The 18,060-nt window shown below is 35.7% G+C and overlaps 1 protein-coding gene across 3 annotated transcripts in view; it reads right to left on the minus strand.

Moving 5' to 3' along the window:
- Nucleotides 1–18,060, minus strand: part of Dcc (DCC netrin 1 receptor) — a 1,292,030-nt gene that overhangs the window by 210,913 nt on the left and 1,063,057 nt on the right. For all 3 annotated transcript variants that reach the window (XM_045143229.1, XM_004667488.2, XM_045143230.1), the window contains exon 14: nt 17,139–17,249. In XM_045143229.1, the coding sequence (XP_044999164.1) occupies nt 17,139–17,249 (111 nt within the window). The remainder of the gene's footprint in view (nt 1–17,138; nt 17,250–18,060) is intronic.

An 18,060-nucleotide genomic window follows, 5' to 3' on the forward strand; every position in this document is an offset into this window, starting at 1 on the left:
CTCCACAGTATGGAACAAATAAACATAACATTATATTGAAATATGTTTTGCCAAATTTCTTCATAGATAGCTAGAGGTTTCTTTTTAATTTTAGCATGAAGAAAAGGGGATGAATTTTTATTTTTTAATTTTTTTTTTCGAGGTAGAGTCTCACTCCATCCCAGGTTGACCTGAAATTCACTATGTAGTCTCAGGGTGGCCTCGAACTCACAGTGATCCTCCTACCTCTGTCTCCTGAGTGCTGGGATTAAAGATGTGTGCCACCATGCTCAGCACATTCTTATTTTATGAAAAAGCTAACAAAGAGATGCATGCTTATGTAACTTACCTATTATTGCTTGTTAATGATGGGGGATAATCAATTAATAATCAAACTGCTTATGCTGATGCATTTCACCTACATTCTCAAATACCTTTTACTCACTTATCCACACAACATAAATGGAGCAACTATTATGTAGTGGATGCTGAGTAAAACACAAAGCACGGTCCTTGGTATTGAAGAATGTCACCAATCTTAAAACATGCATCTAAAGTGTGATGAATGTTAAAAGTAAATTTATCCAAACAGCACTTGGATAAGAGGAATCTTCCTAGACATGAATGTTCATGAATTACTCAGGCAAACAGCACATGAACTTGGGATGATTGAATCACAAGTTCGTCAAGGAAGTACAGTGAAGCAGCAGTGGGTACAGGCAGGCACAAACAGCAGAAGTCAGGTGGGAGGCTGAGGATGGCACAAGTCGTCAAGTCTGTCCTTGCAGAATTACCTTGAAAACACTATATCTATACTGCAGGATGAGACACATGCCAGGGGGAATATATTAGAGACTATTTTTTTAGACAAAGAATTCCTAATTTCAAATATGGTTGTGGGATTGGAATGGAAGAAAACTAGTGTTACAGGCTATGGTAATTGAGTTGAAATTTGTGGAGGTCAAATGGAGGTGATAATGGAAGTGGGAGATGGCTTTGGGTTGGATGACTGGTGTGGCAGTTTGAATACATAACCTGGTAGACTCAGGCATTTTATAAAAATGTGTAACTTGGGTCTCCAGACACCTGGATGGAGGAGGTGTCACTGGGTTTCAGCCCAAAGATTGGTTTTGGGGGAAATCTCAATTTCAGCCCAAAGTTATGCAGAGAGGCCTGAGGTTTGGTGCAGCCCCCATGTTGCTTTCTGCTTTTTGAGATGTGTGCTTCTGCTGGTGTTCTGCTTGCTGCAGTTTTTTCTCTCTGCATGGACCTGTGGAAAGGAGCCATCTTCTGCCATGTATGGAACCTCTTGTGGATCTGTAATCTTGAAATTGATCCCTTCTTCCTTTAACTGTGCCTAGTTTCGATGTTCATCCAAACAACATGAAGCTGTCTACAACAGAATTTGGTACTAAAGAGTTGGGGTGATAATGCACAGGAACTAGTCATATGAATTTTGGTCTTTTGGAACTTATGTACTGGGGACATATGTATTGATTTGGTACATGAGACTACAGAAGCCTCAAAGTGCAGTAAGCCAAATTTCTGGGCTATTCTGGTGGGAATGTGAAAATGCTAAGTACAGAGAGAATTGTCTTAGTTTGTGTACTTTCAAAGGGGACAGGAAGACAGCAGAGAACTTTGTTTGAACTGGGCTACTGGCATAAAGGCCCACTGCATTCTGTTGCTCATGCCCAGAGAGTTTGATCATGGTTTAATTTGAAAGTAATGGACTTATATGCTTGGAAGAAGATATATAAATGAAAGATATACATTTAAAAGCTGGAAAAATTCAAGGAAGTTTAAAATCACTGGTACAGAGACAGCTACTAATTTGCTGAGGCTGCTATGGTCAAGCTGGTTTCATCATGAAGAAGTATTTTTAATGTACTCCAAGTGCTTTATATGGCTGAAATAAAGTCCACCCAAGAAACAATGAACACTGGGGCACTCATTTGACAGGGGATGACTGAATGGGAGAATCCTAAGGCTGAAAGTCAACTTTTATTTCCTCCATAGATTAACGTATGACTGTGCATTGCACACCAGATATTGATTTCTGAAGCACGAAAATGCATAAAAGTGGGTCATGAAGTGTCCTTGGTTCTTGGAGCCACTGTAGAGATGTAGCATATGATGCAGGGATTGATGTCCTTGTTAGAGAGACCAGTGAAGTCATTGTAAGATGGACCATAACTTGCATCAGAGACCTGAAGGTGCTTTAGACATAACATGACTATTCAAAGTATATCAAGGTGTTAAGAATGATAATTGGGTCAATTTTGGGTATTGAGGCTGGCTTAATCAGTTGTCTATGTTTTTTAACCATACCTTCACGCTTGCTACTTCTGAAATGATACAAGGGTAGTTAGAGTTTATTGCAGGACCTATATGAGTTTTTTTCCCCACAAATGATTTTCCATAATTTTTCAGGAGTAAATATATGTGTGCTGAAAACTTTATTATTAATATGCATTTATATAAGAACTTGCATATTTCCATAGGTAATAGCTTCTATCATATAATGGCTATCTGTACTTAAAGATGTTTTTAAGCTCTAAAAAAATTGTGAAATGGGGCTAGAGAGATAGCTAAGGATTTGAGTGTAATCTCTGAGTACATATAAAAATGCTGAGTGTGCCAGGACTGAAAGCAAAGAGCTAATTGTTTGAGACACCTCACCAGATAGGTTCAGGACATAGAGAAATCAAACTGGAACTGAGCTGGGAGTGTCCCGGGCTCAATGAACATCATGAAAGATAAAATGTAAGAGGTGGACAACAGGGCAGAGCCCTGTAGAACAAAAGAATCTTGACATGACAAGACCATTGCACTCAAGAACTCACGCCAGATGAGGTTACCTGCGCAAGACTTCTGCACATGAGGGATGAGTCAACGTTGTACTATAGCCAGAGAAGGAAGTTGAGGAGCTACTCCATTTCCCAATAACTTAATGAAAGGTAAAGGTGGCCAAGCAGGAAGAGACATTCTCTTCTGTGCCATAGTCACTAGTAAACGACAGATCAAATCAAGACTGAGGAGACAGGAGAGGGTAATATGGGGGTACATGTAATCAATATCAAAAAGCTTACAAATTTTCAAACAAAAGAACAAGGTTAAGGGAATCATGCTTGCTGATTTCAAAACTTACCATAAAGTTATAATAATAAAAAAAAAATGTGGGCTGAAGAGATGGCTTGGCAGTTAAAGCACTTGCCTACAATGCCTAAGGACCTTAGTCTAGTTCCCCAGAACCCATGTCAAGCCATATGCACAAGGTGGCACATATCTCTGGAGTTCATTTGCAGTGGTTAGAGGACTTGGCTCACCCATGCTCGCTCGCTCTCTCTCTCTCAAATAAATAAATAAAATATATTAAAAAAATCAGAGAGTTTGAAATATATTTAAGGGTAGATGAAAAGTTGGGTGTGGTAGGGTGTGTGTATAATTCAAATGCTGCTGAGTTGTTGACAGGCTGATTACTGAGACATGCTGCTCAGACAGTTTAGCCTAATTGACTCTTAGGCAATGAAAAATTGTTTCAAAATAAAGGTAGATAATGTTTCTGAAGAGTACCAGAGGGTGTCCCTGGCATCCACGTATATGCATACACAACTGTACACACAAATACACCCACACACACATGAAGATACACACATACAAATTCACAAAAACAAATCAATTTCAAACATCTAAAGAAATAAAATCACCAAATAAAACCTGCAGTTGATTTGTTTTGGTAATTGGTGTTATCTTTTAAAATATCTTATTTTAATTAATTAATTTATTTGACAGAGAAAGAGAGAGACAAAGAATGGGCACTCCAGGGCTTCCAGTCACTGCCAACGAACTCCAGACACATGTGTTCCCTTGTGCAGCTGGCTAATGTGGGTCCTGGGGAAGTGAACCTAGGTCTTTTGGCTTTGCAGGCAAACACCTTAACCACTAAGCCATCTCTCCAGTCTGGCACTTATCTTTTGATGTGAAAGTTTCCCCTACATTTATATTTTATATTTGCCAATTATACATATGGTGTATAAGTAACTTGTGGGTTTAATCCAGTTATGTTTGTTGATATTAATATACCATAATTTTTTTTTTATTTTTTTGTTTATACTCCACTTTATTTGTGCATAAGAAATTATTACTTTTATGGTGCCATTTACATGACTGAAGTTTTTCTCTTTCTGATTACCTTCTTTGTCTTCTCTTGCACAATACACTATGCAACCAACATCCTTCTGGTGCAATGCCCACAGTTTATGCTTCCCAAACAGCTTGAAGATCAGAGTTAATTGCATAACTACTTTTAACAGAAGCATCACAAAATATCCCTGAACTATTTAACCGCTATGGCTTCTATTCCCTTTACACTATATTCCTGACCCCTGTTTTAGCCCTCCAACATATTTTCATTTTATGCAATCATAATTTATAATATGCTCCATTACCTGATTTTGTTCTTTAATCCTTCCTTATTTTTAAAGAATATATGTTTTAAAAAGAATGTTGATATAAATTAGCAACATTTTTTCTGGGTCCCTTTCCTTCAATAGTTATGGGAAAATCTACCATTCTTGGGTGAAAGCAATTGTGCCAACACTCTGAAGATATTTCATTGTTTTCCAGTGTCATTGATGCTGTTCAAAAGAAATCACTCTTCTAATTGGAGCTCTAACACAGGTCATTCATTATCCAGAGAATTTTAGTTCTTCATTTGTTAATACTGAATAATGCATTATAGGTAAACATCATTCCAGAATCTGAAAATTTAGAAGTTTATTTAATTTCTCCTTCCCTATATCCTCAAAATACCTGTATTTCATTCCCCATGATCTTTTTGAGCTATGAATAATTGCATATTAAATTTTCTCATATGTGTGTGCTTTAAGTTATTTTTTTCCTATTCATGTATTACTCTGTTCTGCATTTTCTATAGTTTTATACAGCTATCTACATGTTTGTTTTTGGTTACGTTTAATACAATCTAACTTAATTCAATATTTTCTATTTAATTAAGTCCACAAATCTTAATTTTAATGCTGAGATGTATCTTTCCCAATTTTATCTTGCCAGTTTCAATTTTTTTATTTCTGAAAAGTGTCTCATTGAAATGTTTTGTTTATACTCTTGACATTTCTGTTGTTATATTTTTGATATTTGACATTTACTGTGTTGAATACTTATTAGACATAGAAAATTACTAATACAGAATTATTCCATTTTATTTTATGTGTATGTGTCTATTCATTCATACATATATATATATATATATATATATATATATATATATATATATATGCAAACAGTATTATTAGTTCTTTAGAAGTGTGCCACTTATTAACATGGCATTCCTTTGTGCATTTTTTATTGGCTTAATTTATTCTTACTAATTGAATTAAAAATACACAGCTAAGCAGGATAACATAGCACATACTTCTAGTCCCAACACTGAGGCAAGGGATTTCCTATGAACTCAAGACAATCATGGTGAGAGCTGCCTCAGAACTACGAAACAAACAAACAAACAAAAAAACATCAAGAGCTAAGTAATGGTTTTAAGAACTAAATATCTTTGAAAATAGGTAAATCCTGTTTCATTCAATTTTACAATTTCTCTCATATAAATGCAAATTTCATTGTCCTTTGTTGATCTTTTATTTCATGTACTTTCCTATACAAAATTTTATTTATTTTCTCCAATGATTTAGAAAATAAGTATATATAATACCTTTTAGAAAGCATACTTGACTGGATATGCAATTTTGACATTCTATTTATGTTACATTGAATCAATAAAATGGAAACCAAAGAACAGTGTCAGGGATCAATGAAACAGAGCTGGTTCTTGGAAAATCTAAATAACACAGAAAAACTTCTTGCTAAACTAAGCAAGACAATGATAAAGAAGACATGAATTGATAAAATTAGAGTTGGCAAATGATATTATTGATATCCAGAAGATTATTAGGAAACATTTCAGACATTTATCATTCTATTTATTGGAATATTTCAAAAGAAATACAATACATTTCTATATGCACATGGCCCACTAAAATTGAATCTAAATGGATCTATAACTTCAATGAGACTGGGGTAGAAATAAATGATTTCTAGGTAATAAAGGTTGGTTCCCTATATGCAAAGTAATATACTTAATATTCCAAATATACAGAGTCAAAATAAAAATCATTTCAGCAGGTGCAATAAAGCTTTCAATAGGAAATCAGAATCTCCATCAAAAAAAAAAAAAAAAATTCCTACTGGCCTGAAGAGATGGCTAAGCAGTTAAGGTATGTAGCAGAAAGTCTCGGGTCACTGAGACGAACTTCCAAACCAGTCACACTTACGGTGCAAGGGATATTTATTGAAGTTTACACATAGATACAGGGGCAGTGCTACAATGGCACAAGAAGAAACACACTGAGAGAGAAGCCAGAAGTCGGGGGTGGTGGGGGGGGGACTACACTACAACACACAACGAACACACTTCAGGAACTCCAGTTTTGCGTATCTTTAGTCTGGAATTGCATATCCATCACCACACCTTAGGGCTAGACTCTAAAATCTGTCCAGTGATACTGATATCTTCTTCACTTAGATAGCTGAAAATCCAAACTACAATCTAATGAAACCCTGAATATATTGGGGATCATCTATTCAAACTACCACAAGGTGCTTGCCTGCGAAGTCTAATAACCCAGGTTTGATTCCCCAGTACCAATGTAAAGTCAGATGCACAAATTGGCACACGTATCTGGAGTTCATTTGCAGCAACTGGAGGGCCTGGCACATCCATTCTCATACTCATTCTCATTTTCTCAATTTCTCTCTCCTTGCAAACAAATAAAAAATATGTTTTTTTTTTAAAGTCCTACTTAGAAGCAGAAGAAATGTGTCTCAATATATCAATGACTATATATGACAACCCAGTATCCAGCATTATACTAAATAAAGAAAAACTAAATGTCTGCTTTTCCTTTAAGAACAAAAATGAGAAAAGGTTGACAATTCTTATGATTCTCATGAAATACAATAAATCAAAGGTAGGGAAAGAAATAAAAAAAGATACAAGTAGAAAAGGAAGAACACTCATGCTAGTTTACAGATAATATGACCTAATACTTGAAACACCTTAAACATTCCATCCAAAGACTCTAAGATCTGATACTCACTTTCAGCAATGCAACAGATTACAAAGTAAACACAAAATCCTCCTCTTCTATCTACCAATAACAAACTTAATAAATTGACTTTCTTACAGGGAACTGATTGGTACAACCATGATCACATAGTTGCTACTTGTATGCCACTGAAGAAGGTCCTCAGAGGAATGAGGACAGGGGACATGAGAGGGACCATTGTGCAATATGTTCATATATCAAAGTTCCCAATAATATTTAAATAATATGCTAAAATAAGTTAAGAATTTATTCTCTTTCACAGTAACCTCAAATGTAAATATACTGAGACATACACAATCAAAAATTAAAGACAATTATAATAAACACTATAAAACAGTGGGCAAAGAAATTGAAGAAATATAACATAGATAGACCCCTTATGCTCAGGAATCAGCAGAACTGGTATTATTAAAATGTCCATATTATTGAAAGTAATCTATATATCTAATGAAATAGCTATTAAAAGTCCAATATCATTCTCCATAGAAAAAGAAATAAAGACCTATAATTCATGTGGAAGTACAAAAAGCCCCAAATAGCTGAGGCAATTCTAAGTGGAAATATTAATGCTAGAGGAATCATCATGACTAATTTCAAATTATATTTCAGAGCCACAGAAACAAAAATAGCATACAAAAAAGCAGTCATGTAAATAAAAGAAAAGGAAGACTCATAAAAAACAAAATAGTTGTAGTTATCTGACTCTTGACAAAGATACTTCAAATATACATTATAGAAAAGAAAATTTCTTGAACAGATGATTCTAAATAGACACATGCAGAAGACTGAAAATAGATTCCTGTATCTCACTTTGTATAATTGTCAATTAAAAATAAATCTGAAAGTGAAACCTTAAACTCTGAAACTGTTAAAGAAAAATCTAGGGAAAATATTTCAAGTTATGGGCATAGGAAATCATCTTCTGAAAGCCAGTTTATTATATTGTCAATAATGATAATTGTTAACTGAGACTGCATTGAATAAATATCATGATTATATAAGGACAAAAAATTAGGAATCCCAAGAACAAACAATATCATACAAAAGTAAACAAATGAACTGAATAGGATTTTCAAAGAAATGTGTAAATGCTAAAAGATAAATGCAGAAATACTTAACATTTTTTGCTATTGGTGGAATGCAAACCAAATCTACAATGAGGGCTGGAGATGGCTTAGCAGTTAAGGCCCTTGTCTAAGAAGCTTAAGAACCCACATTTGACTTTCTACATCCCACATAAACCAGATGTAAAAGGTGATGCAAGCATGCTAGGTTGTATATACAGACAAGATTGTGCATGTGTCTGGAGTTTGTGATGGCTAGAGGCCCTGGTGCATCGATGCTCTCTCTCTGTCTCTCTCTCTCTCTCTTTCTGTCTCACTTTCTCTTTCTCATAAAAAAGTTACAAAAATCTACAGTGAGATACCACCTAATCAAATCAGAATAACTATCATGAAGAAAACAAGATGATAAGAATTGCTAATAAGTTTATTTTTAAAAATTGAAAAGAATAAACTTATTAAATTAAACTTTTAAAATAAACTTATGAAAATAACCTTGAAGGTGGGAGGAAATATCCAGAGGCATCCTCCCCCAACCCCTGCCAACAAGGACTGACTGCTGCTTTCACAACTCATAACCCACAAGCCTATGGTGAATACCAGCAATCCCACTGAGGAGGACACTCTGCAATGAGGGCAGGGAGGAGGGAAATGATGACACCAACACATGATGTGTCCATGCAGTTTCTACTTAATTAAAAAATAACTTTATAGATTTCTTTTATGTATGTAAGTTAGTCCAGACACTATGGGAAGTAATATAAGTTCAAAAATATTTTTAAAAAGCACCCTACCACCAAGCTTTACCACTCCTGGAGATACATACAAAAGAATCAACATCAGTGTAGAGTAGAGATAACAATATACCAATGTTCATCTTGGCCTAATTCATTCCAGTCAAGTTGTGGAATCAGTCTATATACCCATAAAGTATTAATGGACAGTTAAAATGTAGGATGCATACACAAATGGGTTTCATTCAGCTATAGCAAAGGACAAAATTTAATGGCTTGCAAGAAATTAGATAAAACTTGTATCATACTGAGTGAAATAAACCAATCTCTGAAAGATGAATACCATATGTTTTGGTTTGCTCTTCTCATGGGGGAATTTAGAAACAGAATGCTATATGAAAGTAAACTAGGGGCTCATAGGGCTCATAGGAAGGTAAAAAGAGAAGAAAGTAGAGAAATAAGAATGTGGTCAAAATACAGTATATTCTTAGATGAATATGTCATAATTAAAACTGTTACTTTATATAATTATTAGTCACTAATTACAAGCACAAAAATTGTTTTAGGGCTGGAGAGATGGCTTAGCGCTTAAGGCATATTTGCCTGCAAAGCCAAAGGACCTTGGTTCGATTTCCTAGAACCACATAAGCCAGATCTATAAGGTGGCACATGCATCTAGAGTTTGTTTGCAGTGTCTGGAGGCCCTGGTGTGCCCTTTCAATCTCTCTCTCTCTCTCTCTCTCTGTGCATGTGCGTGTGTTTATGTGTGTCTTCCTCTTTCCATCTCTTGCTCTCTCAAATAAATAAATAAATAAATAATATTTAAAAATATGTTTTAGCTTATTTATTTAAACATATGGCTTATTTCTGATTCTTCTACAACTTTCTTTAAACGTTCATTGTCTGTGGAATTGCAGATCAACCAATATTTCATTTCTATAATATTATTGGTCCAGGTTAATCAAGTCAGATTCATCAGATTTGAAATGCCTATGGCATGAAGAAAAAGTTTGGGTGTGTGAGTATGTTTTCAGAGAGGACTTACTGAAGAAAGAATTCCTGAACTCAATGTTGGTATACCATCCCACGGGCTATGGACCAAAACTGAATAAAATGAAAAAGGACATAGTTAATATTTAGTCTCCCAGCTTCTTGGCTATGGACACAATGCATCTAGCCACCACACACTGCCACTGCCATGCTTTCCTCACCAGGATGGTCTGTATGCTCTCAAACCATGAGCCCAAAGCAATAAGCCCCCCAAGGTGATTTTTGTCTGTTAATTCACAGCAAGGAGAAAGTTAATAACCACATTATTTTCCCCTTTCTTGACTTTCATTTCCTCTTCATACCTAATGCTAGATTTTTTTTTATACATTTTGGCCTCAAAAGAATGTATAATCTATGTTATGCAAACTTGTATTTGTACATGCTCATTTAGTTTTGTGAGTGACTCAAAAGAAGTACCAATTTATTTTATGGCAACTGAACTATTTTTCTATTGTTTGATGTACTTAGTGTCTTAAATTATAATGAACTCATATATAAACAACACAAATTTATATTGCATTTCTAGAAAGGTTCAATATTGGTTTTATTGAACAAATTGAACATGTCAGCAGGGCTGACTTCTTTCTCAAAGATTCAGGGAGCAATGTGGTTCTTTTTGCCTTTTCAAAAACTGCCTATTTTTTTTTTTTCTCATAAAATAGCCTTACTCCAACCTGTCTCATTTGCAACATCTCTTTCTCCTTTATGTAGAGGACTTCTCTGACTACAGAGAGTCCAAGTATGGTAGCTCAAATGTGAACTGTCCCCCATAAGCTAAAGTATTTGTGATTGTGCTTCATAGTTAGTGTCCTTGTAGTGATGATTTTGGAGGTAGAGCTTTGCTGGGGGAAGTATTTCACTTTTGGGCCAGACTTCAGTTGCTATGACCCAGCTCCCCCTTGTCAGAACTCACTCACTTGGACTATTTCCCTCCCCTGTTGTCTTGTATGTGCTGAAATAAACTATTTCCTTCCATAAGCTGACTCTGGTTAGGTGTTTTGACCCGGCAATGAGAAGTTCACTAACACTAGGGTTATCCAGCGTAATGTGCCCATCTCAAGATAGCACCTCAGCATCACCTACAAAGTCTCCTGACTATTATAGAGTGACATGTTACAGGGTAGTAACATTGGAATAGTATGTGGACTTTGGAGTGAGGGGTTTTCTCTAGCCTATCATAATTTGTAAATATTTAGTCTTTGTTATTTTCCACCATATTAAGAATTTATAGTTTCTGATATTTTACTTTGCCAAGAGAACTTGCATTTTTTAAACCATTTAAGTCTAGATGACAGTTTCAGTATTCATTTCCCCTTCTTTCCAGGTGCTCTTATCAACTTACGTCTGGACAAAAGCTAGTGTTTGCTCTTTTTCTTTTTTTTTCCTTTTTTTTCTTTTCTGGTTTTCTAAGTTAGTGTTTCACTCTAGCTCAGCCTGACCTGGAATTTACTGTGTAGTCTCAGGGTGGTCTCAAACTCATGGTGATCCTCCTACCTCTGTCCCTCAAGTACTGGTATTAAAGGTGTGTGCCACCATGCCCAGCCTTGCTCTTTCTTGAGTGATGTTCTCAATATTATTCATGGTTAGTTTTATACCACAAGGTGATTTTTTTTTTTTTTTTTTTTTTTGCCTAGGACCTCCAGTGAATTCAGTTTACAATAAGCCTATTTTCCCAATAATAGGGCTAATTACTTATTACCTGGGAGCAGGAAACAAGAGTCAGTTCCTAGGTGCACATTTTGTTGTTGCATCACTGTTTTTCTGTCAAAGGTCTCTGCATCACTGATTTTGGAGCCAAGCTACTCTACTTTAGGGTAGAGCTTTAGTTTTAAATCACATCACTATTGATGGTAATGGAACTTTTCACCTGTTCACTTTTCTTTTCTTTTTCTTTTTCTTTTTCTTTTCTTTTTTTTTTTTTTTTTTTTTGAGGTAGTGTCTTACTCTGGTCCAGGCTGACCTGGAATTAACTCTGTAGTCTCAGGATGGCCTTGAACTCACGGCGATCCTCCTACCTCTGCCTCCCTGAGTGCTGGGATTAAAGGCGTGCGCCACCATGCCCTGCACCTGTTCACTTTTTTAAAGAGGCAGACCAACAGATTCCCTGCGCTTGATATCCTAAAGCATGTCTCCTGGACTTCATCAGAGATTTTCTCATTTTGATACACAGAGATTTTACATAAGAGCACTGGGGAAATTTAATGATCTTGGAGTTTTGTAAGATGAAAATTTGAGGCAGAGAATAAATATTTTCAACCTTCCCAGCTGTCAGTAGTAGCAATGTGCTTTCCAAGGAAAGCCTGAACACACAGTGCAGTTTGGCTTTATAATTACTTTAACAAAACATCCTAAATAAAGGGCCATCCATGAGGACCTGGGTACTTCTTTGGGTTACTGTTCATTTCCAGACAGCTGAAGCCAGAAAAGGCAGAAGGCAGGAAGCATGTGAGTCAGAAAGGGGGTAGAGCTGGTCTAAAGCAGTCCCCCAGCAGCATTGCTCCTGTTGAGCTGATTTGCAGAGTTCAGGATTACAGTTATGAACAGAGAACACGTCACTTCTGGGATTCTCCAGAAGACATGAGTAGTAATGCAACACAGTGCACCCAAAAGATCCAATGTTCCCATTCCTTTCTAACAGATTTTCTTCAGCTACAGCAAAGAGCACCTTCTATTTCAAATGTTTTTCAAATGACTACTTCTTTTCCCATAATGTAAGGAAAAAATAGAGAAATTCTTTGTGGAAATTTTTAACTTTGCAATGTTTTGGTCTTAAATCCTCTCACCTTCAGACCTGAAAGCCTGAGTGACTTCAGCATTTACATATATTATGCAGTAAATTCCTTAAAATTGAAATATTTCCTCCTGAAAGATGGGAGGAAGTCAAGAAACAAGTCTGGGAGAGCCGAAACTTAAAGGTCACATACCACCTCCCAAGGTTACAGGAATAGTAACAACTACGAAGGGTCAGACTGACCGGTGTTGTGCAGCAACTTTCTATGAATCGAAACATTCTATTCTGAACAGAGGAGACAGCAAGAAGCCAACAAGTCTGGAAAAAGGTTGGAAGAGCCCCCTCCCCCACCCATGCCAGATTATATAAAGGGTAACCGCTGCTCTGTAAGTAACTCCACAGAACTCACTGTTGCACAAAATTTGTTTCAATGCAATCATACTTTGGTCCATCTAGGATGCGTAGACATGTTTTCCTAGTGAAAAACGTTTTACGTGACAAAATGAGTAAGTTAATTTGAGAGAGCTATTGTGTTCGCGTGAGTGTGTATGCAAATATGATATATGTGTGTCTCTGTGTATAAGCACCTTTTCACACATATATAACATGTAATATGTAGTGTCTGTGTAACTGTGTTTATGTGTATGCTGAGTATTCTACCCACTCTTTTTTTAAACTTTTTTTTTTTTTTATTTGAGAGCAACAGAGAGAGAGCAAAAGAGGTAGATAGAGAGAGAATGGCATGCCAGGGCTCCAAGCCTCTGCAAACAAATCAGGACGTGTGCTCCCCCTTGTGCATCTGGCTAACGTGGGTCCTGGGGAATCGAGCCTTGAGCCGGGATCCTTAGGCTACACAGGCAAGAGCTTAAAGGCTAAGTCATTTCTCCAGCCCATCTACCCACCCTTGATCATTATCAAGTTAACCCATCCATCCACAAGATAATTCTTATCAAAGGTTTCACTTTTTACGTTTTAATATCTGAATGACATAAAGGAAAGTCAGAAAGAATGAAAGGGAATCAAAATTACTGTGTCTTGTTGGAAAGTGTTCATAGGTGAATTAGCGTAAGAAGACTTTAAAACCAATCATTAATTTCTTACAGGGAATAAAATGCTGCTTTATATATCAAGTAAAAGACACATTCATGTAGCTAAATGCTATAAACAATCCATGCTATCATTTATATCAATATTTTGTTCATGAAATATGATTCCAGTAGCTTCCTTTTCTATATACTTCTACAGATGACTAACATATATTGTAAGATGAGACAATAATTACTTTAACAATTATCATAAAAATGACTTTGTAGAATAAGAAAAATTGAAAAACTGTAAAACTCGATAAGAAAAAAATATTACATGAATGAGGAAATTTCTGACCTTACAGTGGCAGCAGGAATGCACTAAAGACATGTTTGATGGAAACTGTTTATATAAGGATCCACATAATCTTCCCTTTAAACAATTTTTTCAATATGCTCTTTCATAAAATATCTGTTTCTAATGCTAACCATTTTCATGATTTTTTTCCAAGTAGTGCAGTCATTGTCTGCACAGTGACAGAGATATTCTTGTCAATCTATATTTTTTCTCCTCAAAACTTGGTTTTATCAACTCTCACATAAGGAGAATATAAGGAGGAAAACAGCGTTGAGAAGAGAGACATTCTTAGAGCATGAGCATAGAAAAGCTCAAGTAAATACAATGGAGTAGTCAATGGCTCTCTATTCATGAGCACTACACATATATGCTTCACTGAAACAGGGACCTGGATTCAATGACATGCCGAAGGTTGAAATGTGAGCAGCATGGTATTAAAAGGAAGTCTTGTTTGTCTCAGAAGCTGTGACTTTATATGTTAGTTCCACATGTGTTGTGACTCTTTCAGAGTCATGAGAAAGAGCACATAAGTCAAGTTCAGAGTCACATTCCTTCTGTAGATTTTATGAGACCTCCAGGACCTCTGCTCCAGTTATTTTCACTCTTTCCAGTAAGAGCTATAGCCTTGAAGGCTTAGGTAAGTGATATGATCTCATTTCTTAGAATTGTTTGCCTTGAATCATGGTAGTTCTACTTCATACATTTCTACCCATAACCACTGCTCTGAGCACTGAATTGGGAAAGAATTCACATGATCAGGTCTTGCGTTCCGGCTTCCTGGTTGATAGATATGCTGGTCAAATTAGTGGACGTTTTAGGGTTAAATTACCGTTCCTTCAAGCTAAGCTAATATTTATTCCAGTAGGATAGATGAGAGTATAAAGAACACAAAAACACCTCAAAACTTATTTATGGAAAATGTATATTTGTAGCTTACCATTCTTTACATAAAACAGACTATACACTAGTGATTTTAGGTCATCGTTGCCAATCATCTTGCCAGTGGCAATCCAGTCTCCTGGTGCCTACTCCAGCTGTTCTTGCTTCCAGGAATGCTATTTTCTACTTTCTCACTTGGCTGCACCCTACTTTCTTAAAACTGGTGCTATATTTTACCTAATGAGGGAGATATTTCTGTATTCATGGAAAATATTCCCTAATCCTTCATAGCCCTTCTGCTCTCCTTCATTTTTTCCTTTCAAGTGTTTATTCTGGCTGGTAGTTTGAATAGATGCTCCCCAATATATTCAGTGTTTTATTAGTTTGTAGTTTGGATCTGCAGCCACCTGGCTGGAGGAGGTGAATATTAGAATCCAGCCCTAAGGTGTGGTGGTAGATTTGAAATTCCAATCTAAAGATTTACAAAATGCCTAGTTCCATCTGGGGTTTCTGAAGTATGTTGTGTGGTTGTGGCTTTTGGCTTTTTGGGCTTGTGGTTTCTCTCTGCTTGGACCTGTGAAGGCAGGCCATCTGCCCTTATGGAACTTCCCCTGGATCTGTAGGCTTCAATACCTCCCTTCCTCCAAAACTGTGCCTGGTCTGGAAATCTATCTCAGTGAACCTGAAGCTGTCTGCCAGAGAAATACAGAAATATCCACCTCCTCCAGCCAGGTGTCTGCAGATCCAAACTATAAACTAATAAAACACAGACTGTATTGGTGGACACTTTTCAAACTACCACAATGACCTACCTACCCACTCCTAGCTCAAATTTATATTTCTTGATAAATAGACATTTTATGATTTCTCTCCTAAAACCTAAAATGACTGACTATATATATGTGTGTGTGTGTGTGTGTGTGTGTGTGTGTGTATTTTCCAACAAAAATGTTTAAATAAATGTAAAACCTCCTTTACCTAATATTGAAGGATATGAGCATTGTAAAATAAGACTTTGTGCCATTTATATAATTGAAATCAAGTCAATATTTAAAAGTTACAAGTTATTTTTCTCAAAACCATACCCAACATTATGTCTAGTATTGTCATGTCTTTCCTATATTTTTATACATCTAATACAGTTTTATGTTTTACAGTAACATCTCTGAACCATAATTGTGATTAGATTATTTCCATAAAAATTAATGACTTTCGGGCTGGAGAGGTGGCTTAGTGGTTAAGCGCTTGCCTGTGAAGCCTAGGGGCCCCAATTCAAGGCTCGATTCCCCAGGACCCACTTTAGCCAGATGCACAAGGGGGAGCATGCATCTGGAGTTCGTTTGCAGTAGCTGGAGGCCCTGGCATGCCCATTCTCTCTCTCTCTCTCTCCCTCTTTCTCTCTCTGTCTGTCACTCTCAAATAAATAAATAAAACAAAAAAAATTTAAAAAAAATTAATGACTTTCTTAAAATAAGTAAGTCATTACTTTAAAGATATTCTGATATTAAGTTACTTGTTTTCATGACTCTCTGTCTCTTTCACCACAAATTCCATAAGATACCAATTTTATTGCTTAGATTTTTCTTGTTTTATTTACTCATTTTTCTTGAATTTCATTTTATTTTTTATTTTAATTATATTAATGTTAATGTTTTATTTCTAGAACAATTTTTCATCTTATTATTTTAAAAATTATGCTACTTTAAATTATTGATATGTACATTTTATCTGGACCTCAATAACTCATCTATGAATGTTCCAAGATAACTATCAAGCAAATAAAGTGGGCTTTCCTTTACCACAAAATAATGATTAATATAAGTGAAGATATTAGAAGCAAGCAAAAATACTTAATAATATTTGAAGAAGCCTCATAAAATATAAAGAAGATGCATATACAGTATATTTTAAGAATGCTCTTAGAAAATACAGTGATTATTGTCACAAAAATAATTAAGGCAAACTTGTTATAATAAAAAAATAGCAAAATATACTATTTCAGATTATTCTACAAAGCTACCACAAAGAACTATAACTAATGCACAACCAAGGCTACAGTACTAAATATCTAACATTGTCAAAAGCATAGAATCACCAAGGTCAGGGTGAGTAAGAACATAGGAAAATAAAGTCTTACCATCCAGGTCACTTTCTGGGGTCTCTGCTGTATACCAGTTGGAAGGAGGCCCAGTGCCATTGACAGTCATGGCCGATACTTGGAAACTGTATTGACTCCCCTTCTCCAGTCCTAGGAAAGAATTTAGCACCAAAAAGCATAAAAGTTACAAAATAGTAAGAATTTCCAATTAAGTTTCAAAGTTCTAGAAAAAAATTAACAATAGTTCATAGTTTTACTATGTTTGTGACTGTTGTGGTAATTATTGTTACTGTGAATACCACAGTAAGAAATCAAATAATGTTTCATATATTCATTCTAGTTTATAAAAATACATCATATAAAATAGCCCCTGGCCAGATGCAGAATATAAAATATGAGTGATGAAGAAATTAAAAAAAATAGCAGGAACTATTTTTCCTCACTGTTCAGAGGACACCTGCCTATAAATCAAGAACAGTTGTTCTAAGAATTATGGCTCCATCATTCACTCAAGGTCAAGGCTTATGTTTACTTTCAGCCAAGAGAGAAGATTCCAGACCCATTGGACTTCTGCATAAAATACCAGAGCATCCATGTCTTGAAGATTCTTTGCAGACCTCTATTCTGCATCTGATTCCACATCAGAGAAAGGGGATTAACCTATGATGATTTGAATACATTATATTACATACATTGATGAAACTGGAGAATATTTTAGAGATCACAGAAAATACAAGTAGAGTAGAGATGCCCTCCCTCCCCAAGCTATTACTTCTTGTATGTATAAAATTTGGATATTAAAACCTTTTATGTAAATTTCAAAGTTATTTGTTTTCATGACAGAGTGTTACAAAACAAATCTCTGTTATTATGGCTTGATTGTCTCCTTTAAAATCACATCTAAATATAATTGCCTTTGTAACAGTAACAGTAACAAAGGAAACTTTAAGACAGATTAGGC

This window comes from Jaculus jaculus, chromosome 2 (assembly GCF_020740685.1).
Source record: "Jaculus jaculus isolate mJacJac1 chromosome 2, mJacJac1.mat.Y.cur, whole genome shotgun sequence".
Taxonomy (NCBI): Eukaryota; Metazoa; Chordata; class Mammalia; order Rodentia; family Dipodidae; genus Jaculus; species Jaculus jaculus.